General features: G+C 48.6%; 1 protein-coding gene across 2 annotated transcripts in view; it reads right to left on the bottom strand.

Moving 5' to 3' along the window:
• Nucleotides 1-24522, bottom strand: part of ZC3H3 (zinc finger CCCH-type containing 3) — a 181411-nt gene extending 156889 nt beyond the window's left edge. For both annotated transcript variants that reach the window (XM_075743163.1, XM_075743164.1), the window contains exons 1-3: nt 24433-24522; nt 19777-21190; nt 17865-18058 (exon numbers count right to left, since the gene is read on the bottom strand). In XM_075743163.1, the coding sequence (XP_075599278.1) occupies nt 17865-18058; nt 19777-21190; nt 24433-24478 (1654 nt within the window). In that variant the 5' untranslated portion in view covers nt 24479-24522. The remainder of the gene's footprint in view (nt 1-17864; nt 18059-19776; nt 21191-24432) is intronic.
• Nucleotides 24523-24732: the final 210 nt, after the last annotated feature.

Here is a 24732-nt window from a genome sequence, read left to right as displayed (position 1 = left end):
GGCTCAACAAGTGTTTGTTCGCATACCACGCTGCCCTGGCCTCACCTGTCCTCTGCAGCACACATCCGCGCCAGCCCTAAAATTTGCTGGGGAGGGGATGGATGTGCTAGGGAGAGAAATTAAAATCCCCTAAAACAGATGTTTCCCGAGGTCTGGAAAGAAACTGCAAAGCCCAATCTGCCCGTGTGGAGGCATGTTTTTAATCGCTGATCTCAGCGACATCCACAGGCAGCAGCAAGGGGCAGGATGCCAGCGGCTCACGATGTACCAGGGCTCAGCGAGAACCAGCCCTCATCCCAGAGAGGCAATTATAGCATCTCAGAGGTCAAAACTCCTCACAAACAAGAGGCAACAGCAGGGGAGGACACTCAGGAAGCAGCGGAGGATACCATCAGCCATCAGAAGACAGGTTACACGTGGTCTCGCAAAACCCAGAAAAAGCAGAGCAGTTTGCCCTCCTGGGAAATGGAAAAAAAAAAGACTCCAAGTAGTCAGGGGCAGGTGATTTCTCTTTGCTCTTAAAGGCTGTCCTGCAGGACGGGGGAGCTACGTCTGCATTACCAGCAGAGCGGCTCCCAGCAGTAAAACCACATGAAAAAACATTCAGCCTTAATCCAATTTTGACTATTTGCATCCTCCACTCAGGGTAAGTATTTTTTATAAATGAAGGTAAAGAGAAGTTTGCACCAAGCTGGGCAATCCAGAGGCAGGTACGCTTTCAACTGATTCACAAGGAGATTCAATGGACCACCGGCTCAAAGCTTGGAGACACGCTGCTTCTTACAAAGAACAGATGCTGTCCTGATGTTCTTCATAAGATCTTTTCGTTTAACTAAAATATTTAGAAGCACGTCACAGCAAACCCTACCTGTTCACAAGCCAACCTAGTTGCTCATTAACCAGCATTTCTTCTGCATCATTCTTTTCCTAGACTCCTATCACCAGCTCTTCAGGACACCGGTTATATTAATTGGTTGGCACATTCTCCTGACTGTAAAGGGTAATTTACGGCCTTGGCGCTGCATGAATAACGGCACGGAACAACAGCACACGCAAAATAAAGCGAGCCCTAGCCACAGCAGGGCTACTGCGAGGCAATCGTGCTAAGTGGAACACTCAGCTTTGTGAATATAAGATTAATTTGAGTCCGTAAAAAAGACCTTGATTTGCTGTGGTTTGGGAGCGCTGCGTTAACTTAGACCTACCGCCTAGATTAAAGGTCCTCTCAAGCAGTGAAATAAAGTTGTTGGATTTGTTCCTGCTTTGGTCCTTACCTTCACATCTGAGAACATGGTATCATCGTCACTTGCAAAGGTAATTTCCTTTTTTTTTTTTTTAATTTTACAGTAGTGCTCCAGAATCAACTCCTAATGCTGAGAATCTTATGATTACTTTCAGTCTTTTCAGGAAAGATTAAGAAAAGTGCTTTGGCACAGCATCTCTGGCATTTTTGTAGTTTCCAAAATCCTTGCAGGTGCAATCGTGACTTCGGTAGGCAGTGGCAATTCTGCACGAATCTTGTCAACGAGAACCTCTTCACAGGAATTGCATGTTTTTGTCAGCTGGGTTTGACATCATCAGTCACAAACGCTGCCAAAACCTAGTAAGCTGCATAGGGATTTTGGTGCCTAAAGTGAAAACTTCAGCACTGTACCAGATAACATAAGTTACTTCCTTAGAATCACAGAAATGGTGGTGGAACCTCTGGAGGTCTCCAGCACGATCCTCTTCTTAAAGCATGAGCATCACCGACACCAAATCAGGGCAGCCACAGCTTCATCTATCCAGACCTGAAATATCTCCAAGGGCAGAGACTCCACAGCCTCTTGAGAGAAGCCCAGCACCCTCAACCTCTTACTTTAGGTCACAAGCCTATGGCCATCCCAAGAAGCTCCGTCGCTGGACCGTCTCTTCGCATCCTTCTTGAACTGGCATGCCCCAAACCAGTTCCTGCTTACCAGTATGGCCCCACTAGCGCCATAAACAGGGTTAATACCATCTCTTAAACTGCTGGTCTATATTAAGAGGAATATGTCCAATCCACTTTGCTCTGTTTGTAATGAGAGGACATTTTGGGTGCTTCCAACTTAGGGTCCAACACCCTAAGGCTTGTTTTAGCAAAGCCACTACTAAACCAGTTGCTTCCCAGAGCATTGGGTCAAGTTCACGCTATCCGAGGACACCAGGACTTCAGTGTTTATAAGTTTCCTACGCTCCATTTCAGGGCACTGAGTTTATTGGGATCTGAAGTCCTTTGGAAACAACGCATCCAAACTCTCCAGAAAGAGATGAACACGTTGATGGGCAGGTCTGTGCAATTCCACCATTCAGAAGAAGGTAATCTCTTTCGATCAAAGAGAATATTCAAAACTAAGCACGAAGTTGATAGTAACTTGCCAAGCGTAGAAACTAGGATCAGGAGGAGCCACAGGCTCAACTGCTCCCTGCATCGCAACACACAGCAAAGTTGTTTGGTTTTTTTTAGATATACCTTCCCAAAGCAAGTGTCCTGACTTAACTATTACTAGGCAAACATCAGACATGATTTAAATACTAAATATTTAATTACATCTCAACAATAACGGTCCTAATCATCCCCTCCAATCTGCATTTTTCTTTTCCAGGCATCCCTCAGCTATCTCCCTCCTCTTGCTGATAAGAGGATGAAGGAGGGAAATGCTCCAAGACAATCAGCACCGCCCTTCTGCAGGGTGGTCCCTCGTGAACGAGGCATACCATACCAAAGCACCGACATTTTATTTTAAGCACAGGAAGAGCATGCTAAAAGGGCAAAAAGGGGTTTTTATGAGCTGAGAGAGACCTCTTCTTTACTCGTGATTTCCTACTTACCCTTTACAAAGCATGACATTAAGAAAACAATCCAACTGTCAAGAAATTATTTACGCGGCAACAAGTCTCACTGTTCCACTTCTGAAAGGTTCATACTTCAATTTTCTGAGTGGAATTTGTCTTTGGTTTGATCCCTAACTCAGAAACTGAATAAACGTTGTGAATTCTGTCAGATTAACAGAATGTTAACATAGCAACGTTAATATAACACAGTTTACCAAATTTCCCTACTCACTTCCCTGTATATCTATACATATCTACCTCTAATTATATACAGAAAGAGATGTAAACCTGTGACATGGCATTACTCTAGCCCCACTATATGAGCCAGAGCAAACGTTAGCGTTTAAAATGTATATACCACAAAGCATAAGGGTAAAAGTTTAAGCCCAATTTCAATGGGGCCAGAATTTCACCACCTATTTTAAAAAAATATCAACTTACTCGTTTCAGTCGCACAGATCTTTTCAGCGTGTTGACCATATCGTCTACATTTGTAGACTATTTTATAGCCTCTTAAATAATTTCTCTGTTTCTTTAGAGCACCTCATCCTTCAAATATTCATGGTGGAGACTCAACTTTCCCTGGATGTCAGGAATGTCTTGCTCCAAAACCAACACTGTGAGTTAGACCCATAGACAATTTGTAGAGTAATATTTCCCTGTTTGGTTATCACTGAGACTGTACATATTTTGGAAAATTAGTGCATTAACCCCATGGTTAGGGGATTAAAGTGTTGCCACAACAGAAGAATAATAAAATAAAATACAGCTGCCATATTGAAAGTAAATACCATAGTCCATTAAGACAGAAAAGGACCAAACTTTGGTTCTTCTAAACATCGATTATTCTGGAATAATTAATTAGCAGAGCTATAACAATACATAAAATTGCTAGCCTCTGACTCCTCTGATAATTTATGCAAGATTAAAGTATCGCTGTGGTTGCCTTTTCCATTGCCTAATTCAGCATTTTCTTTTTCCTTATGAAAGCAAGACTCCAGATTTAACTGCTCTAATGCCCTTTTACAGTGTTTGGTGTAGTAAAATCTAACAGCCACTACAGCACGCTAGCAGGGAAATGATGGATCGCAGAAGCTCACAGAAGGGGAGCACTGTAAAATGCCCCAGTTAATGTTGAGATAGTAGAGTAAATCTTATTTTAAAACACATACACACATATATACACACACACACAGAGTGGTATCACTGATGAACTTGTTTCACCCTATCAAATCCTCTTTTGATTTTTCTCGTGATAACGGATACTTCCACACCAAGCACCTTGCTTTCCTAATAACCAAGCAAACAACTACCTTGCAAGGAAATCATTTCAAAGTCATCATCACTAGATTAAGCTCACCAATCAACCCCAATCACCATGGCCCAGGCAAGAAAAAAAACCCCATTTGGGAGAGAGGTTGGTCTCTTCTTTAAACAGCTTCTTCAAAAGAAGAGCATTCATCTCCTCTTTTTTTCAAAAAGCAGTATTTGAAGTGTTCTATCTGGGCCCTTTAACTCAAGCGTGTCCTTATCACCCAAAAAAGCTCAGAGTTGAGGCCACCAGGAGATGCACCAGAGCATTCTGTGGCACACGAAGCTCTGCAGCCCCTCCGGTGAAGGCAGGCTGCCCCAAGACCACTAGCACTGTGTTGAACCTTCTCAAGGCAGTTCCTGAGCTGGACCTTCCCTTACTTTTCCATAAAACGTGGGTGCTTCTCTCTACAACCAGAGGCCATTTGTTACACAGCAGCGTTGCACCTTTCAATAAGCTCAAACATTACTGATTCCCCCCCCACCCCGAGAGAGCGCTCTTTGCTTTTTACCCAGGTTACAAATGGGGTGCTAATACACATCAGCTTGTTTGTTTTATCACTGAGACCTCACAAGATGATACAAAACTGGGAGGAGTGGCTGATACACCGGAAGGCTGTGCTGCCATTCAGCGAGATCTGGACTGGCTGGAGAGTTGGGCGGAGAGGAACCTAATGAAATTCAACAAGGGCAAGTGTAGGGTGCTGCATGTGGGCAGGAATAACCCCAAGCCCCAGTACAGGTTAGGGGTTGACCTGCTGGGAAGCAGCACTGCTGAGAACAACCTGGGAGTCCTGGTGGACAACAAGCTCTCCATGAGCCAGCAATGTGCCCTCCTGGCCAAGAAGGCCAATGGTGTCCTGGGGTGCATTAAGAAGAGCATGGCCAGCAGGTCGAGGGAGGTTATCCTCCCCCTCTGCTCTGCTCTGGTGAGGCCACATCTGGAATATTGTGTCCAGTTCCCAGCTCCCCAGTTCAAGAAAGACAAAGAACCACTGGGGAGAGTCCAGTGGAGGGCTACAAGAATGATGAGGGGCCTGGAGCATCTCTCGTATGAGGAAAGGCTGAGAGAGCTGGGGCTGGTTAGCCTGGAGAAGAGAAGACTCAGAGGGGATCTCATCGACACTTACAAATATCTAAGGGGTGGGTGTCAAGAGGAAGGGGCCAGACTCCTCTCAGTGGTCCCCAGTGACAGGACAAGGGGCAACGGGCACAAACTGGAACACAGGAAGTTCCATCTCAATATAAGGACAAACTTCTTCACTGTGAGGGTGGCCGAGCACTGGGACAGGCTGCCCAGAGAGGTTGTAGAGTCTCCTTCTCTGGAGAGATTCAAAACCTGCCTGGACGCAAACCTGTGCAATCTGCTCTAGGTGATCCTACTCTAGCAGGGGGTTGGACTAGATGATCTCCAGAGGTGTCTTCCGACCCCTACCATTCTGTGATTTTGTTTTGGGAAAGTTCTACAAGGAAAATCCCAAGTTGTATGGCACGTCCCACCCACAAACACACGCTTGCCCAGGCACTCTCTGTCCCACCCAAGGACAAGATGTCCCAGGACATTTGCCGGCACAGTGAGCAATAGCACGTGCTTCTCCATTGCGATCGACACAGGAGTTAATAGCCCATGCTAAGGCTCCAAGTATGCTCGTGCCCTTTTCCACCGGAGAGCCCCCGAGGGCAGGCTTAAGGGCTAATAACACGTAGGATCAGTTTTGAGAATAGATCTGAACCCACAGTTCACCAGCCACGTCGGTACACCCACACAACACCCTTCCTTGATACTATTCAAAACAACCCCGAGCACAATCCAAAATAGAAGTCTGCCAAAAATCGCACGCGTGTGGATTATAGAGGCATAAAGGAGGATGAAACGTTCCTCGAACTCAAATTTCCCGGAGGCAACAGCAAAATTCCCATCGATAACTGAAGTAAATGTGTTTCCCCATCCCTTCAACTAAAGCAGAAACTCAAAACCGCAAAAGCTGCTGCAACAGCACAGTTTTGTAGGACTCGTGAGATGTTGTCAAGTCCACAAAGCACTTACCCCAGGTGCACTTATGCATCTGTTACATATTCTGAGGGGTATTACTCATTTATATCGCTTTGTAGAGCACACAAAGTGAACAGGCAAGTCCTCGAACAAATAGCGTCTAACTCAGCTCAGCAGCAATAGAGAAGAATCGGTGTACGAAGCTTGCAAGTTGTTACTAGGAAAAAATCAAATGGGAAGTATTTGCAAAAGAAAATTTAAAAAAAAAAAAAAAAAGACTTGTAAACAGGGATTTGGAGAAGAACGGGAAGCAGGAAGCAGAACAGAGAAACCTATGCAGGTTTTACAGGCAGTCGAGCATCTGCTGCAGCGGGATTTGGGGAGCCCTGACAGCGCTGTGGAGGATACTCCGATCATCCACACAGGCATCAGTTCACAGCACAGGAAACATTAGTAATTTCAACTGTGGCCATGCCGGGGATACCTTCAATCAGTTTGTGTATTAGGTGAAACAAAACAGCAAAAAGAGGAAACAAAAAAAGGAAAAAGAGACTTACTGTCAAGCTTCAGGTTACACAGGCATTCATATTTCTTTTAAGTGCCTTAAATGCCGGCTTTTATTTTCCTTGGTTTTGCTTTAAGAGCCCCAGGAAAGACAACCAAGGGGATAAGAGGCAGCAGCACTGAAATTCAGCACAATTTAGAGCAGCAGGGAGAGCCAGACAGGTTGAAAACTGTTTTAAAAGCTTCAGTACGCAGCCTGAGCATCCACCCAAAGACAAACCCGTTCACGCGAGCGAGCGCTAAGGACAAGCGAGGCATTAACCCAGCTCAGAATTACAAGCAAGGTTTGCAGCTTTCAACCACTCTGAACAAAAAAAAAATCCCAAACAGCAGAGAAATTACACGCTATGTATTCATAAAGTGAGCACAACAGCATCCAGCCTCTATTCTTTAGTAGCACAAGCTATAAACGTAGACTCTTTTTATCAACTCAACTCTCTGCCCTTCCAGCAATACAAGCTTCACTGTAAAAAAAAATAAAAAAAAAAATAAAAAATATAACAGCAAGGAGAGACATCCAGCATTCAACAAGGAAACACCAATGACCGAAATTACACTGTGCCACCCTGATCTGAAGATGTGCTATTTGGAGTAACAGGTTACAGGCACTCGATGCAAGCCCCAGGAGGACGAGCGAGTAAGACCTACTGCTCTGTTTTCTTTTTTTTTTTTTTTTTCTTTTTTCTATTTTTGTTCTGCACTGTGCCGTCCCTGAAAGGTTTGAATTCTTAGAAAAGCCTCCCCTGGACATGAAAATATCAAGGGTCATTGCCAATGAAAGGATGTCATGCATCCCCAAAGCCAAATATTTTTCCTATTAGTGTATAAATGTACTTGCTTGCTACTAACAGAATTTCACAATCAAATGGAAGCTGGCACTGTACACAGGTAGGGGACATTCTCTGAAATAGGGGAAACAGGTAGTGAGAGGTGATTTTCAACATTAAATTCAGCACGCAGTTTGAATTCTGCAGGAAAAGGCAGAAAGAGCGGACACAGAAATTAAGAATAATTTAAAGGAACTCTATGTGAAGAACAGAGTGGTTTTATATGCCATCGCCTGCTGCTCCCCAGATCCTCGTCGCTTGGTCCACACCTTTACCCTGGCAGAGGTCTTTCCACAGGTCTCACACTCGCACAAGGAGCCCCTTGCACTCCTCTTTATCTAGAGGCACACTATCACCTTCAGATCGTGTCTCTGACGCATTTCAGTCTGGATGTTCCCCCTATTGCAGTCACTATTTTACCTGACCCCAAAGCTTGAGCGCTGAGGTTGTCTACATGGTGACACGTCCTCGTTTAGCAAGGCTGACTTCCCTCACTCAAATCAGCCTGTTATTTTTAAAAGAAGGTTCTGAAAACAGAATCCCTGCTGTTGGCTGCCTGCAGCTCCTCTTGCAGCTTGGGACAAGTCACCTGTAAATGCCAAGTAAAGCCAGAAACCCAAAACCGTTACTTACGAACACTGACGTAACTGGTGCCGGCAAAAAGCCAAGTATGTGAACTTTTCCCAATTACTGCGAAGGAGTGAGCAGCCACTTCGCCAGCCACACTCCACCCCTGGCTCCCAAGGACAAGCCAGCGAAAGTGAGAAGAGAGACCTGACAACGTAACGATTTATGGGCAAGGTCAAACCTACGTACGACAGCGTGATGACACGAGCCTTGCTGGCCTCGAGCGACGAACCTGCGAAGGGTTTGGATAAGCTAGGGAGGAGTTACTCAAAAAGATGAGACTAATGATGGAGCAGAGAAGATGTGACGAATTCCAAGGGGTCCTGAGCAGTGCCATACATGATACAAGGGTTTCCTTCGAGGGCAGCAGTCGCTGCCTCCGACTCCTTCTAATAAGATGTAACAGAGACGTCACGCCAGCTTAACTCATATGTAACGCGATCTGAGATGTCACCTCACAAAGAGCAGCAACACCTTGTGCAATTCACTGAAAAGAAAAAAAAAAAATAAAGCAAGGAATAAAGCTTAAAAAAACCCCACCAAACCACAGTGCCCCAAGAGGAATCTCCCCACTAGAAATATTTACTGATTGGCCTTTGCTTTAGAAGAAAAAAAAAATAGAAGAGGGTATAAAATCCATTGCTGAGATTTTCAAAGCTGCCAGAGGGATACAAACACCCAGCGTCAATAAAATTAACAGCAGCTGAGCATTCAGATGCCAGTCATAACGTACTCCTCAACATTTACGCCCCGTTTACTTTCTGCACTCGCCTGGGCACGAGCAATGCAAACCAGCTCCTTCCACTTCTGCCACCAGCCTTTCTCCGAGCAAGCGCCCCTTGCCCATCCCAACACCCTCACGCTGCACGACTCAACGCTACTGAGCGAGCAGAAAGAGAAATTAGGGTTTAGGGAATTTTTTGGAAGGTGACGATCACTCTGAAATTAAAGAGTTCTAGAAACTCTTCTGCAGATGGCAAGGTGAAGCACGTCTTACAAATCCCAATGGAATTTCTCTCTAGAAAGAGGCAAATACAAACAGGATTTCCTTCTATTCAGCACGTTCAGGGAAGCCGACTTCAGTGCTGGTGGTGGCAACAGAGGACAAGCAGGAAGCTGGTAACATGAATCCGCTGTCTTATCTCAGTCTGGAGCATGAGAAAGGCAAAGATAAGCAGGAAAGGAATATTTTAAAGGGGGGGAACACAAAAACTCATCTCCTAGCTGTGCACGTAGCAGATGCAACAAAATTGACTCTTGCTCCGGCCACAGATTTGCACGGCTACCAGTCATTGCTGTGGTCCCCAATCTATTCCGCTTCCTTTGCCAAGGCACACATACAGCAGAGACGGTAACACGTCCCCTCCTGTGCCACTTACCAAACCACCATTTCATTAGTTAATGCCAGCAAAGTGCTGAGTAACGGTATTATTCCCACCTCGGCACGAGTCCACTCTGTTCTCCAAACCCAAAGAACAAAAGAAATTAAAGGATGAACCTCTGCGGCACAGCTGGAGAGACATCCCTTGCAGCGCAGCTCCTCGCATCGCCATCGCGCTGACCCGCAGGTCTCTCCCGCCACCCACCTCTCCCAGACGTGAGCCAAAAGCTCCTACTTAAAAACTAGTTTAATACGCAGACCAGGAGATCACTACAAGCAGGAGGAGGTAGCTAGACTTTTAACTCGGGAGGTTCAGTTGGGACAGCAGCAAAATAATTTCATCTGAAGCAGAAGACAACACGACCGGTTTCTGCGCTGCACGCGTACGTGACGATCTCGCACTGAACCAAACCTGGCAAACACCAAATTATTTAAGAAACAAATATACATAGCGATATAACAAGCAAGGGTCCCTAGAGACATCTGCCTCTCGCTTTCTCCATCTTCTGCTTTCAGCCAGCTGTGACTGTGCCTAAGCAATCCCGGGCACACAGCTGAGAAGTCCTGCCTGGAAGGGGACATTACGGAGGGGAAAAGACACCGAGGAGCCTCTCGCCAGCATCTTTGTAATATTCTGTAATCCCCCTGGGCGAGGCGGGCAGCCCGCACTGCTGCTGAACAATGCAGTTTTGAATTCAATTAAAGTGATTATCTGTTGTGCCAAATAAATTGTGTACAGCATATATCCTGCAGCATTTTACACCTTCAGGCTCATTATTTTCTAACTGTTTCCTCCTGTTTATGCGCTTTCAAATTAAATTGCTGATAATATGCGCCAAAATAAAAAATGAGCGCACCTTGTCCGAAGAAAATTGATTCTCCTTTTTCCTGAACCGGGCGATTGCCAGGTTTTATATACTCTGTTCCTGGCGATCATTAGTAATTCAATTTTCTTTTTATTAGCCCCCTTATCTGCTGAGCAATATAGTGGCAGAGCTGACCTCTTTCGCACGGGTAAATGTTTAAAATCTTTTCCCTGATTAATTTTGCCAGTTAAGGAAAAGAGGAGAAATGGCCCGGCTCTTAGCCATCACAATGAATAAAGCTTAATGTTGATTGTGATGGAATTTCTAATGCCAAGGAAATTGATTGAACGCAGCAATTACACTGCAATAGTAACTCAAGGGAAATGGGATAGTTTTCTCCTGGCCATAGCCTTTTGGTTATTTAAAACAATCCAATTTGCAAGGATAATTATATATTAGTGTTTTATCTGCCACTTGAAATGAACATGGGAGTTTTGATACTGGTCCAGCATTAGCAGGTTATTGCTGCAAATTACTTGATATCTGCTTTCTTTCACATAAAGACGAAATTAGGCCATCAATAACCAGAAAAAGGTGGACCAGGGAGATGAGAGGGGCACGAGTGCCCTCTGCAGGGCTGCGGGGAAGGAAGGGCGGCACGAGAGACTCCCCAAAATCCCCAATTATCCTGCTTGTTGGAGCATATCATACAGCCGCTGCTCCCATGCTGGACACGCAGCGAACAGGCACGGTGCAGCTCCCCATTCATAGAGCTGCCACATCTTTTACATTAAAAGAAATTAAAACCAAATAAATCTTAATTTTAAGCACTTACTTCTAGTTTTTCCTAGAGAAAAAGCCAGGGGAATAAGAAAAGACAGTGCTGTCATGCCGAATGCCAGAGCAGGGTGAACGCTTACCAGCGCAGCAGCGTTGCGCAAGAGCTGCAGCAGCCAAGGAGGGCAACAGCATTGATTTTTTTTGCAGGGGTGAGGAAAGGTTCACAACGGCAAGCATTCACCTGTTTTTCAGCAAAAACAAGAGTTGAGAAAGGGTCTCATCCTGCAAGACATCAAATAGGCAACCAGCTAGAGCTAGGAGTAAAAGGCTGTTGGTAAAGAGGGAGGATTCCCGCGTCCGCACCGCTGGCACGGAACTTATAGTACAGGAGGAGCAGGCACATCCCTCTGCCATCGATGTGGATCAGTCAAACCTCACTTAGAAGTTGGTATTTTCCCTTAAAACTGGTGATAAAAAGATCACGCCCCTGCACTTTTGGGACAACCCCATCTCCAGTTTGGAGAAAGCAGATAAAGGGCTGCTAATCAGACGGCACATGGCCAAAAAAGCACTGCACAAACCACCGTTGTCCCAACATACGCATCGCAATTTTATTATATTGGCTATTTGCTGTAACAAATAAGCAACGGAAAACCAATTCAGGATAGACATTTGCCATTTAGACAACATAATTACAACATACCCTTATTGGCAGGAAAGTTACTCGGCAAATGACAGAGCAGGAGCCCAGTATTTATTCTCCAAATCAAATCCTTTGGTTCAGATGCCAAAAAAAAAAAAAAAAAAAAAAAAAAGGTTGGGGGAATTGCCATCCCTGGAAACTCCACCCACATCTTAATTACAAGCTAGCTTCCCCCTGCTGCTTGCATCCGAAAAGGAATTGTAGTATGAGAGCAGAGCCCAGCAACCTCCCCAGCACAACTCCCACACAGCTAACGGGGGAATTAAAAGTTCAGGCTCTAAAAGCACTTCCAATTATGATAAGTCATTTGAAAAAGATCACTATATATATTTGAAGAAAAAAAATAGAAATCACATGGTTAACTTCAGCTTGCATTTAAACAGGCTGTGTTATTTCTACGCAACACAGCGGCACCAGCGGCCTGAGGACCACATTCAGCACCCTGATGGTACTTGTTGGTCCTCCAGCTTTTCCCTGGATATGGAGAGAAACACCCGCTACCTTTTATCCCTCTTGTACCAGATCCCTGATTCAGATCCAAACTGTCTTGCCTACAGCAGAGGCGAGCCAGACAGCCTGATCTGCCACTTCTTTAGATAAGCTTGACATTCGGACACAAGGCTGAAATACGCAGGTGCCGAATGAAGAGACCCCGTGGAGAAGCTGTGAAGCCAGTTCAAACAAGGGGAAGATCAGCAGCTTCATCAGGCTCACAACCATCCCCAAAGGAGGGGGGTGTTACCTCAGCAGAGTCACAGCTGCCAGCAAAACAATTATCTCCAAGTTCTTCTTCCCTCCAAAAAGAGCCTAAGTAGTTAAATGGGATGAAAGGAAAAAAAAAAAAAAAAACAACAAACCCACAGGAACTCTTTAATATTAAGTACTAAGTGGTCACAAAGTCCAACATCTAAAGGCTGTTTTATCAACATTAATTCGGCTCTGCTGAGCAACAGAACATTTTCTATTCCTCTTTGCTTTGGTCAAGCACGTGAGCTCCTCCTACGCACACCTTCTGCCCCAGCACAAGCCCTGTATCAAAATACCTGGATGAACAGACCACTAACTGCATTAGAAATGCTTCACGGCTCTACCATCCCATCAGAAAAACTTCGGTTTGGGACATACCTCAATTTCTGAGTGTTTATTAAATGTTCCACTTAATCAGATGAGTCTTTTGGAGTTAATTGATAAAAGCTGCAGGTATAACACTCATCATGAGAGCAGTCTAAATAATCCCAAGAGAACTGCTACCAGTCTGCCACTTTCCATTTTCTACTACGATCACTGATCCTTAAATGAAAACACGGCGATTCCCATAGAGGTGAGCGCCTTTGAATACAGACCATCGGGAAACACCGATTTGAAACTAAACCTCAGCGGTGGCTGGGAGAGCTGACTCACTGCATGAGATCAAACAGGTCCGTTTGGGTCCAAAAAGGGAACTGGAGGGTCAGGAGATGGACAGGCCTTTGTGTTACACGCTGGGAAAAGGCAGGACCGTGTATCCCCAAAGCCTGTTTAACAGGACAAACGAGAAAACAGTGAAGCTGCGCCACAATACCGCCCGCAACAGCGAGGAAGGCAGGGGCAGGTCCAGCTTTTTGCACCTACGCTGCCGTACATGAAGTAGGACACGCTCGTCCCCAGGCATCCTTCCATCCTCAGCCCTGACACACACACTGTTTGTGTCTTACAGCTTCCTGGGAATGCAGGCATGCTGGATGCTCACTCACCACACAGGCATGAGAGCCTATCGGATCCAGTCTCCAGCGTAACCACATCCATCCAGTGGATCATGAGCCCAGCATGAACTATCCAGCTTTTCAATTGGTTTGTTAGCTGGGCTGGGCATGTCCAGACTCAAGACAACAAACTACAAGAAGGGCCGGAAGAAGGATTCAGGGAACTATATACCTGTCAGTGTAGCAGATCATCTTGAGCGCCACCACACAGCGCATGCAGGACAACCAGGTGATCACCATGGGTTTATGAAAAGCAGGTCCTGCTTGACTCTCCTGATCTCCTTCTATGACAAGCTGAGCCACTTAGTGAACGCTTTCTGTGAAGAAATTTTTCCTAATATCCAATCCTAACCTCCCCTGGCACAACTTGAGGCCATTTCCTCTTGTCCTATCGCTTGTTACTTGGGAGAAGAGATCAACCCCCACCTGGCTACAACCTACTGGCTTCTCCAGTTGTAGAGGGCGATCAGGTCTCCCCTCAGCCTTCTTTTCTCCAGGCTAAACAACCCCAGTTCCCCCAGTCGCTCCTCATCAGACTTGTTCGCCAGACCATTCACCAGCTTCGTTGCCCTTCTTTGGACACGCTCCAGCACCTCAGTGTCCTTGTAGTGAGGGGCCCAAAACTGAACACAGCACTCGAGGTGCGGCCTCACCAGTGCCGAGTACAGGGGGACAATCACTGCCCCGGTCCTGCTGGCCACACGATTTCTGATACAATGCCACACTACAGGCAAGGCTGCCACTGCCGAGAGGAAGGTAAAAGCAGGAACGTGTGGGACAGGCACCTTGCTGGTCCTCAGCCATAACCGGATGCCCAACAAGCAGCACTAACCCTGCCAAAATTCATTTTGCAATTTCAAAGCCGTCAAGACTCTTGCTGAATTTCTCTGCTAACTGGAGAAGCAAAGCAGCCGTGCATCACTCAGCAGCTGCCTCACAGAGCTGCCAACGGCATGGGAAGGAGCAAAGCAACTCCTTTGGGATCCCCTGAGATGATGGTACAACAGAGGTTAGATTACCAGCAACCATCTACCCATATGATATCAGCATTTAGCACTTGTCCCAGCAGCAAGGGGAAAGCCTGTAAGTGCGATAGAGAAAAGATGACAAGAACTGTTGAACTTACATCATTATGTCGCATCTTAGAGAACCTCTCCAGGAAGAGGACACACAGCCAAGTTCTCTCAGTCACCACGTCAACAAAGAATATAATCAGCAAGAAATCTGAACTGCACAAAGTCCTCCTAGCTGAAAGATGTATTTAAGTTGGCTCTGCAGAGAGGCAGGACAAAGCAGCAGCAAACACAGCAGAAACAACCTTGTGCCCTCCTCTCCAGGGAAGAGAAAGACAGCCTAAGGAGTTCTTCCAGAGCTTCAAGTGAATGGATCCCAGTGCCACTTCCCAGTCCATTTTCCAGTCCAAATAATGGCTCATCTACTGGAGTGTAATTCCTCTCCACTGCAGAAAGCAAGAAAGAAATTTAGAACCCATTTCATAATTATGGTGGGGAAGCATTTTTAATTCACTAAGGCATCAGTGTCCATGCTTCCACCAGCACAGCGAAGCGCAGGGAAAAGGAGGATTTGTGGCATTTATGAAGTGAGGAAGAGTAGTCTCACATGTGCGCATACAGATGTACACACAGGAAAAGGCAGGCAGGACATTTCCTTTGGCTTTTAGTCATTTTAAGAACCGAATCAAGACATGTTTTGACAGCAGATGCTGCAGTTTGCAAAGAAAAAGAGCCACAAGGCATGGTCACCAAGTTTTGTTAAAGCAGATACTCGTTTCCACATCTCTGAGCTAAGACTGCAAAGCACGCAGACGCAAGCTGGAAAATAACTTAAGTCACTTCAACAGAGACAAATCCCAACTCTTACAAACCAGGGTTTTGTCTGTGCTACGTTTGGCTAGCATCTATCAGGAATGGTTTGATAATCTGATCCACTTTTGGACAGGGGAACGAACTACATGCTCTCCCAAAGTCACTTCCAGACCTATTTTCCTTTTTTTCCTACTTTCTCTAAACTTTTTAATTTGCCAACTTCCCATTTAGATCAAAGCCACAAGCACAACCATATTTCTGCTCGATCTACATATTTTCAGCCCTATGCAGTTTAAGATCAAAAATCTTTTCAGTATGAGAACACTACCTTCAATCAAGGAACTAGGATTCAGAATATGCTCCCAAAAGACACAGGCTTTTGGCAGCTGCCAGTCAGGCTCCTAGAAGGGCAGAAGATTTTGATCCATTTTGTATATTCTTAACCTATGTGAAGTTTCATTTCATCTCTAAAAAGAAAAGATGTTTGCCAAGTCAAGTGAGCTTCCACGGGTGCTAAGAGCCTTCCCAAGGCAGCAGCTTCAGTGCTGTGACCTCCTCTACGATGCGCACAGCTGAGCAAACTACAGCAAGGCCTCTGCTCTGCACAAAACCAGGTATAAACCCAGACCTAAATGGAGAGCAAGGATCTGGTGTAACCTCAGGTCTGTTCCTGGATCACCTCAACAGCTTATAAGCCTGTAACCAGCAGCATCTCAGTTTCCTCATGTGTAAAATGCTGTTGCAACCCCAAATTGCTCTGTATCTCCAGAGCCTACAGCAGAGCTGCTCGGCTCAGACTCTCAGCAAGCACATTAAGTTCTTTAAAAAGGAGCTTTACAGCATAAAGATTTATTCAATGACTCATACTGGACATGCCACACTGGAGAAATGTCCCCACCATGCAGTCTGTGAGGTCCAAGTCCTAAACTCACCCCAGAACAGGCAGTAGGCATTTCTCACGAGGCTGAAGGGCTGCATTCCCCATCCCACACATCACCATCACCCATGGAAGAAAAGCCTCGTTGCCTCCACATCACCATCACAGCTAGATCTGGCCACCTGCTGTATCCAACTCCTCACAGAAGAGCAACCACAGTGCAAGTATAGCCAAGACCTCCAACCACACGTGCTGCCTTCACGCACTGCATGAAAACTTCCAACACAGAGTGTCTGGAGGAGCAGCCTTCATGCCTCTCCAGACACAAAAGGGTTTGCTGACATCCTTAAATGGAGCAAGACTCAGCCCCAAAGTCAGGCAACCGCTTCAATGCTGGACCATCAACACAACTGCACATCATCTTCTCCCTGCCTATGCCCCTTCCATGAGTCACTGCCCACCTCCTAAAGCGCTAGGTCCAAAGTCCTCCCCCCAGCATCCCTCCAAACCCTCCCTCAAACACACACATTAAGAAAAAAAAAATCATCATCATCTTCTCCCACAAAAAAAACTTCTCTGTTTCCTGAACTGCAAGCCTCCGTTCTTGTCTTTTCACCTGTCAAAATACCGCAGCATCTCAATGCAGAGCTGAACACAAAATAACTATAAACCCACGTGTAAACGCAGAACAGGAAACCACAGAAGTGTCTTCCTGAAAACAGAGGTTCAACAGCTTTACTTTCAGAGGCAGATCACAGCTACGTCGTGGCCCAAACAGCCTCCCGATGCCTACGCACAGCGTCACCAGCCACCCTGCCGTACGTGAACAAGCAGAGCGCAGGCACACAAGCGAAATGTGCTTCATATACATCTGAGAAAACTGAATCTCAGGGAGGCGAAGCCATTTGTCCGTGATAATGTCACCACCGAATAGCGGAACCAGATTTCAAACCAGAAACATCACAAAAACATTTCATGCATGCATAGGTGAGGCTCTCCGAGCCCCAAGCAGCTGATTTCTGCTCGGAGCATTGCCAACCCAAGGCAGCAGGACGTGGACGCAAACTACCTGTTCGCAAACGCAATGGACCCGGTATTCCTCTAATTACTGCTATTTTAAGTAAATTGCATACAAAACCCAGATGCCCACAGACATGGCACTGGGATATAGGTGCATTAGGTAGGCCTGTAGTTGCTAGAGGAGTATCTCATGACACGCACAAGCTTTTGCCTGGTGCAAAAAGAGAGCTTAGTCTTACAGATGTATTATTGCCTCTGCCATCCTCTTCTTTCCTTGAGCACCTTCCTATTTGATGCCTGCAATTCCAGCAAAACCACATTAAAAACAAAAAGCAGCTTTAAAATGGCCTCGTCTGGAGTTGTCAAAGCACGAGACAGCTCTTCGGTAAGGCAGAAGTCTTACTCCAGCCAAACTTCTGCTCCTCAATGCTGGCTCTGGGACCAACAACAGCAGATTCACCTCCTGGAGGACCAAATCCAAGAGCCTCCCTTGGAACCATTTCGCCAGCACGCAGTCAGCAAGCACCGTCACCCTTTGGGATGGCTGTTCCTACCTTCCTTGTTGGAGATCTGCGTCCTGGTGGCCGGCAGCCTGCAGAGCCTGTGCTTGGTGACCTGCACCAGACCCTTGGGTGAGCGTTTCGGTGTCGCAGAAGGTTTCCCCCGCAAGGAATTTTTCTTCCTGACATGGAAGTGGCTTTTCAGAGGTGCTGTGGGCAAGGAGCTGTTCTTCTTATCTGTTGGGGAACTGCAAAGGACAACACCACATGGTTAGAAGAGCGTAGAGAGGTGATCGAAATGCACTTGGTCACCTTGCCCAGAGCTGAGAAGAGAAGCTGGGTCACCAAGCTCCACACTGCTCCCCTACCCAGGGGTGGTAAGAAGCACCGAAGAGAAAATTGCAAGTAAATAGGCAAGTGTGATGAATTTCTAGCAAAGCACAGAGGGAGAATGAGGTATTTGACAGCTTAACTCGACTCATTCCCGTCTGCTTTCTGTTCAACAGATGCGGGGGAGAGGATGGTGGTCTCATCTCCCTGACTGCCAAAAAATTGAAAATAATCCCAGCTTCTCCAGACACCTTGCTCCAGAGTCATCCTCCCAGCATGATCCACCCGCAGACACGTTCCCCAGCAAACCAGGAGGGCAAGGCAAGGATGGAAACCTGCAGTGAAGTGCTGAGCAGAGGATCTGGGAAACAGAAGCAGGAACCAAGACATTAGATTCTCAATCAGGGCTGTGTTACCAGCTCATTTCATCACTTGGAATAGTTATTTAGGCCACAGTCCTCAATTTTCAAGAACTCAGGCTTGGCAAGAAAGGAGCCAAACCACGTGTCCACTGCACTGAGGTATCTCCGAGATCAGCGGTAGAGTAGAGGTCACGGAGCTGTGCCACCAACCCTCGCCCCATCCCGTTTATCCCTTCCCTGCAGCACAGGCTAGGTTTGCATCCAGCCCTGCCGAAAAAAGCAGCACAAAACAGCTTTCCTACCGGGAGCACAACACAACAAAGCCCTCACAGCACTTCCACAACACACCAGCTTTCAACAAAAGTTTGGTCCCAATCTCTTATGTTTCCCCTCGACTCCCAGCCCAGCGCAAACCCCTTTTGCAGATAACTCGGCCCACACACCTTTTCCTACCATCAAGCTTCATTTATAAACTTCCCATTGCACTCTGTCCCTATCAGACACATCCAGGGGGAAAAACTTGCTCCACAAGACCCCAGGAGTATCTGCTGGTCCGGCACAGCACGCTCTCCCAAGGCAGCTACGACAGCCACAGATCTGTCACTGACTCAACAAGGAGAAGGAAGAGAGAGAACCTTCAGGGAGGACGCTTTGGATTACTGGTAGGTAGCACTAATGGATGGCACCCAAGGGAAGGAAATACCAGCAGTGCATCACAGACAGCGCTGCTTCCCGGTACACACAGCTCACCTCCCGTCCCTGCTCCATCCCAGGGTCTGCACGATGCTTTATGGGGACAGACCATACACCATACGGCAATTCAAGCCACTTTTCCTCCTTTCCCCAGCCCCCAACGCAACAAGGTTATGGGAGTTTGAAAATAAATCAATAAGGGAAGGCAGCTATTTCCTTCCCTTTGAATATTAGTCTGTTATTAAGGTCAGGAAGGAGTGTCCTAAGCGCTGTGGCAAAGTCTTTGGAGAACAGGGATGGGAGATGAGAAGAAAACCCAGCTCTGTTTGAAAGATTAAATTCAGACTTACACAAACTGCTAAAACAATTAAAACCTGAGGCCTTCCAACCCTGGAAAGCAGGATGCCTCCACCCAGAACAAAGTCACCGCACTTGGAAAGAGAAAGGCAAATATACCTTCCAGTATACAATAACCCTCGTTGGAATTTCACTCATACATATGGCCATGACTTATACGAAGCCAATGGACACTAAATACGGCCAGTGCAACAACACTGCTCCAAAGACGACGAGCAACTTACCTCGAGTTTCCTTTTCTCTTGATGATTTTTGTCCGACTCTTCACTTTATAACTGGACAGCACGGCATCGCCGAAGGAGGACTTCGCCCCGCCAAGACCAACAGATGCAGCGCTTGGAGGCGGTGGGGCAGCGTCAGCTCGAGGAAGGTCGGGCGCTGGAGGCTTTTTCTGATCCTCAGATTGCCACCTGAATGCTGACTTGGAGGTGGAAGGCGAGGTCTGCAGGCTGGAGGCTTTCCACTTATATTTGCTGGGAGAAACACCCAGTTTGGACTGCAATCCCGATTTCTTCAGTTTTGCTCCCAAGTCTGCTTTTGGCAATAGTTTGGTACCTCTGTCCACTCCACCAGCAACCTTCTTAGCGCTTTCAGAAGCTCTAGGGCTAACCCATCTCTTCACAGTACGAGAGCATTTACCAGGGTTTGCGACCCACGTGTAATTAGTTTTCCTGAACTTCGGAGCTTTGCTGGAAACAGATGTTGAGGCAGCTCTTTGCAAACCAGCGGCTTTGGGAACTACGGAAAACCTGTTCTTCACTGGAGTCACCCCAACCACCACAGTCGCAGCCTGAGCAGGTCTAGAGCGAGTCTCACCATTTCCAAGGAGCTTCGGCTCTCTAAAAGCATCCCTGACTTGCTCACAACTAGAGTGCTCTGGAACCGGCGGTTCTGCCTTCCTCCGTACCAAGTACCGAGGCGACTCACGATCTGGCAACACCGAAGGCTGTTGCGGCTCTGATTTCAGCGTCACAGCACTTTCACTGGTGCTTCCGCAGGAGGCAGGGCAACTCCCAGCCACGTCGCCGGCCAGACACACCGTTCTAGGCTTATCCGACATGCTCACATGTGCTGAACTCACGAACCGGTGAGATGAACTAAATGAAATGGAGAGAGAAGGTCTTCTCTCTTCATTTTGGCTTGCGTACAAAGATTTCTGCACGTTTTTACTGTCACCTGGAGCAGCGACCATCGTTTTTAGCCCAGAAAACTCACAGTATGAACCCACATCAGCAAAATCTTTCGTATCTACAAACAGGCCAGCCCTCTGTGGCAGCTGGATCCCTACAACTATATTACCATCTGTGGTTAAGTCCACATGTCTCTCTGGGGACGATTCTGGTGGCTCAGGTGCCTGGTTGTCCCCCGCATGGCTTCCAAAAGCCTGAGCCGTGCTGGTACTTCCACCGCTTCCAACGTCACATGCCGATCCCAGTGGCCGGTTGACAAGGGAATATTTTTTCCTCCAGGAGTTACCCTGGTGCAGCTGGAAATCCCTGGGAGCCTGCTGGGGGTACCTGGCTGAAAATGCCCCCCTCCTGCTGAAGGTAGACTGGCGGGGGTTGTTCCACCTTGGCGGCGCGGATGGCAGCAGCCGCGGCGCGTTCCCATGCGTGTTTTTATGGTCGTTTATGAGACCTAAGGAGAAGAAGACAGCGTTTGTTAATCACCGGTCCCACGGGAGTTTGACAGCATCACAGCACTGGTTGTCCTCGCGCCGCAATGAGGATGATCGCTCCGCGCAGGCTCGCGCAGGCCATATTTCAAATAACCAGTGCTGGAAGGAAACACTTAAAACAAGTATCTCCCTCAACCCTCATGAAAGTCAGTAACAAAAGTGATTTCGCAGGACAGCTTAACGCAGGTCTGAACCACAGACTCACCGACAGGCCCTTAACACACTGCACTAGTACCGTCAGCCACATTTTGCCCCTTTATGCTCTTTTTTATGTGCCATAAAGGATGCTTTGAAGCCTAATTTTTTAAAAATGCTAATTTTATTTCCAGATATCTTTTCAGAGCAGTCTCTAAGGGTCTGCTCACGCACGTAGCCCGGCACAGCCACCACCAGCCCCAAACACAAAGCACAGAATCATAGAATCATTTAGGTTGGAAAAGAACTTTTAAGATCATCAAGTCCAAACGTTAACCTAGCACTGCCAAGTCCACCACTAAACCATGTCCCTAAGCACCACATCAGCACGTCTTTTAAATACCTCCAGGGACGGTCACTCCACCATTTCCCTGGGCAGCCTGTTCCAAAGATTGACAACCCTTTCTATGAAGAAATTTTTCCTAATATCCAATCTAAACCTCCCCTGGTGCAACTTGAGGCCATTTCCTCTTGTCCTATCGCTTGTTACTTGGGAGAAGAGACCAACACCCACTTCTCTACAACCTCCTTTCTCTTTGTAGAGAGAGATAAGGTCTCCCCTCAGCCTCTTTTTCTCAGGACTAAACAACTCCAGTTCCCTCAGGCGCTCCTGATAAGACTTGTGCTCCAGACCCTTCACCAGCTTCACTGATCTTCAAAGCGGCGATGAGGAGGCCCCAAGGCAGCCCCAGCTTCGCTGTTGAGTCACTGCACATCCCTCTGCCAAGCCACCACACCTCCCCGGTGCTTTGGTCTACTAACTAGTCGTTTAGATAATAGATATATGTCAATTAGGGAGGGTCTGCTCTTGTTAACCCTCAGTGTTTAGAAAACCCTTTCAAAAAAAGGGATTATCAAAGGATTTTTGAGCCTTATATTTTAGGCACGTGTCAGTGTAGCAGAGTTTTTCCTACACACCAGCAGATCTGTCCTGGAGGAGCCAAGGACCGTGTTTTCCTCTCTCTCATCATGCCCCACCACCACCACAGTGTAGGAGCTCCTGGACAGAGGCAGATCCCCAACAAGGCCTGAGTGGAGTTTGTGACCTTACTATTGAAGAAAAATTACCTTGGGGTCTATAAATTGAGGGAGTGAGTGCTAAGAATAAGCAGTGATAAGCAGTGATGCTCATCAGAGCTAGGAAAGGGCATGCAAATATATTCCCCCTCCTCCTCAGCCACGCTGAGGAATCAAGAGATGGAGGGCGAGGGGCAGGGGCTGTGGGGCAGGGGACATCCCCTTCTACCAGCCAGGAACGTCACAGGTCCTGCAGGGGCCAGCAGCGTGGGGGGACCCCCACACACCCTATGCGGACCCCTGAATCCCTCGATGCTCTCTGGCCTCTGTTCCTTCCCTGCCTTGGCCCACCTGGGACTCCTGGGTCCCCTCCACTTCCCCCACTCCTTGGGCCCTTCCCAGGCCTCAGCCCTCCCCGGCACTCCAAGGTCCTCTCTGTTCCCCTCCCCCCACCCCAAACTCCAGGTTCCCCCTCAAAACCCACCCCTTCCCCCCCCAAACTCCAGGTTCCCCCTCAAAACTCGCCCCTCCTCCCCCAGACTCCAGGGTCTCCTCACAGCCAGCCCCCCCCCACCCTCCCCCAGACTCCGAGGTCTCCTCACAACCCGCCCCTCCTCCACCCCAGACTCCAGGTCCCCCTCAAAACCTGACCCCCCCCCAAACTCCAAGTTCCCCCCTCAAAACCCACCCCTCCCCCCCCCAGACTCCAGGTTCCCCCTCAAAACCCACCCCTCCCCCCCCCAAACTCCAGGTTCCCCCCACAAAACCCACCCCTTCCCCCCCCAACCTCCAGGTTCCCCCTCAAAACCCACCCCTTCCCCCCCCAAACTCCAAGTTCCCCCCTCAAAACCCACCCCTTCCCCCCCCCAAAACTCCAGGTTCCCCCTCAAAACTCACCCCTCCTCCCCCAGACTCCATGGTCTCCTCACAGCCAGCCCCCCCCCCACCCCCCCGGACTCCGAGGTCTCCTCACAACCCGCCCCTCCTCCACCCCCAGACTCCAGGTCCCCCTCAAAACCTGACCCCCCCCCAAACTCCAAGTTCCCCCCTCAAAACCCACCCCCCCCCCCCCCAGACTCCAGGTTCCCCCTCAAAACCCACCCCTCCCCCCCCCAAACTCCAGGTTCCCCCCTCAAAACCCACCCCTTCCCCCCCCAAACTCCAGGTTCCCCCTCAAAACCCACCCCTTCCCCCCCCAAACTCCAAGTTCCCCCCTCAAAACCCACCCCTTCCCCCCCCCAAAACTCCAGGTTCCCCCTCAAAACTCACCCCTCCTCCCCCAGACTCCAGGGTCTCCTCACAGCCAGCCCCCCCCCACCCCCCCGGACTCCGAGGTCTCCTCACAACCCGCCCCTCCTCCACCCCCAGACTCCAGGTCCCCCTCAAAACCTGCCCCCCCCCCCAAACTCCAAGTTCCCCCCTCAAAACCCACCCCTCCCCCCCCCCCGACTCCAGGTTCCCCCTCAAAACCCACCCCTCCCCCCCCCCCAAACTCCAGGTTCCCCCCTCAAAACCCACCCCTTCCCCCCCCCAAACTCCAGGTTCCCCCTCAAAACTCGCCCCTCCTCCCCCAGACTCCAGGGTTCTCCTCACAGCCAGCCCCCACTCCCACCCACCCCCCCCCCCTCAGACTCCGAGGTCTCCTCACAACCCGCCCCTCCTCCACCCCAGACTCCAGGTCCCCCTCAAAACCTGACCCCCCCCCCCCCAAACTCCAAGTTCCCCCCTCAAAACCCACCCCTTCCCCCCCCCAAAACTCCAGGTTCCCCCTCAAAACTCGCCCCTCCTCCCCCAGACTCCAGGGTCTCCTCACAGCCCCCCCCCCCCCCCCCGGACTCCGAGGTCTCCTCACAACCCACCCCTCCCACCCCGGACTCCTGGGTCCCCTCACCACCCGTCCGTCCCGTCCCTTTTCCCTTCCCCTTCCCCTTCCCCCCGTCCGGACTCTCGGGTCCCGTCCCCCGCCTCGCAGCAGCCGGCCCGGCCGTACCCTGCAGCAGCCGGATCTGCCGCCACAGCCGCTCCCTCTCCTCCATCCCCGCAGCGCTCCCGCACCGCCCCGCACCGTCATCGCCTCGCGCCGGCCGTTGGCCGGTCACGTGAGGACGCGCCGTCACGTGGCTCCCGTAACCGCGGCGGCGGCCGTTGCTCGGCAACGGAGGCAACCGCGGCCTGCGCGTCCCGGAGGAGCCTGAGCGAGGCCCGGGGCCTTGTGCCGAGCCCGGTCCTCCGTGCCCGGCCGGCTCCGCTTCCCTCCGCCCCTGTCCCCAGACTCGGCTATCCCAGTTGT

This window comes from Balearica regulorum, chromosome 2 (genome assembly GCF_011004875.1).
Source record: "Balearica regulorum gibbericeps isolate bBalReg1 chromosome 2, bBalReg1.pri, whole genome shotgun sequence".
Taxonomy (NCBI): Eukaryota; Metazoa; Chordata; class Aves; order Gruiformes; family Gruidae; genus Balearica; species Balearica regulorum.
Note: the sequence above shows the minus strand (reverse complement) of the source record. Positions and strands in the feature narration are given on the sequence as shown.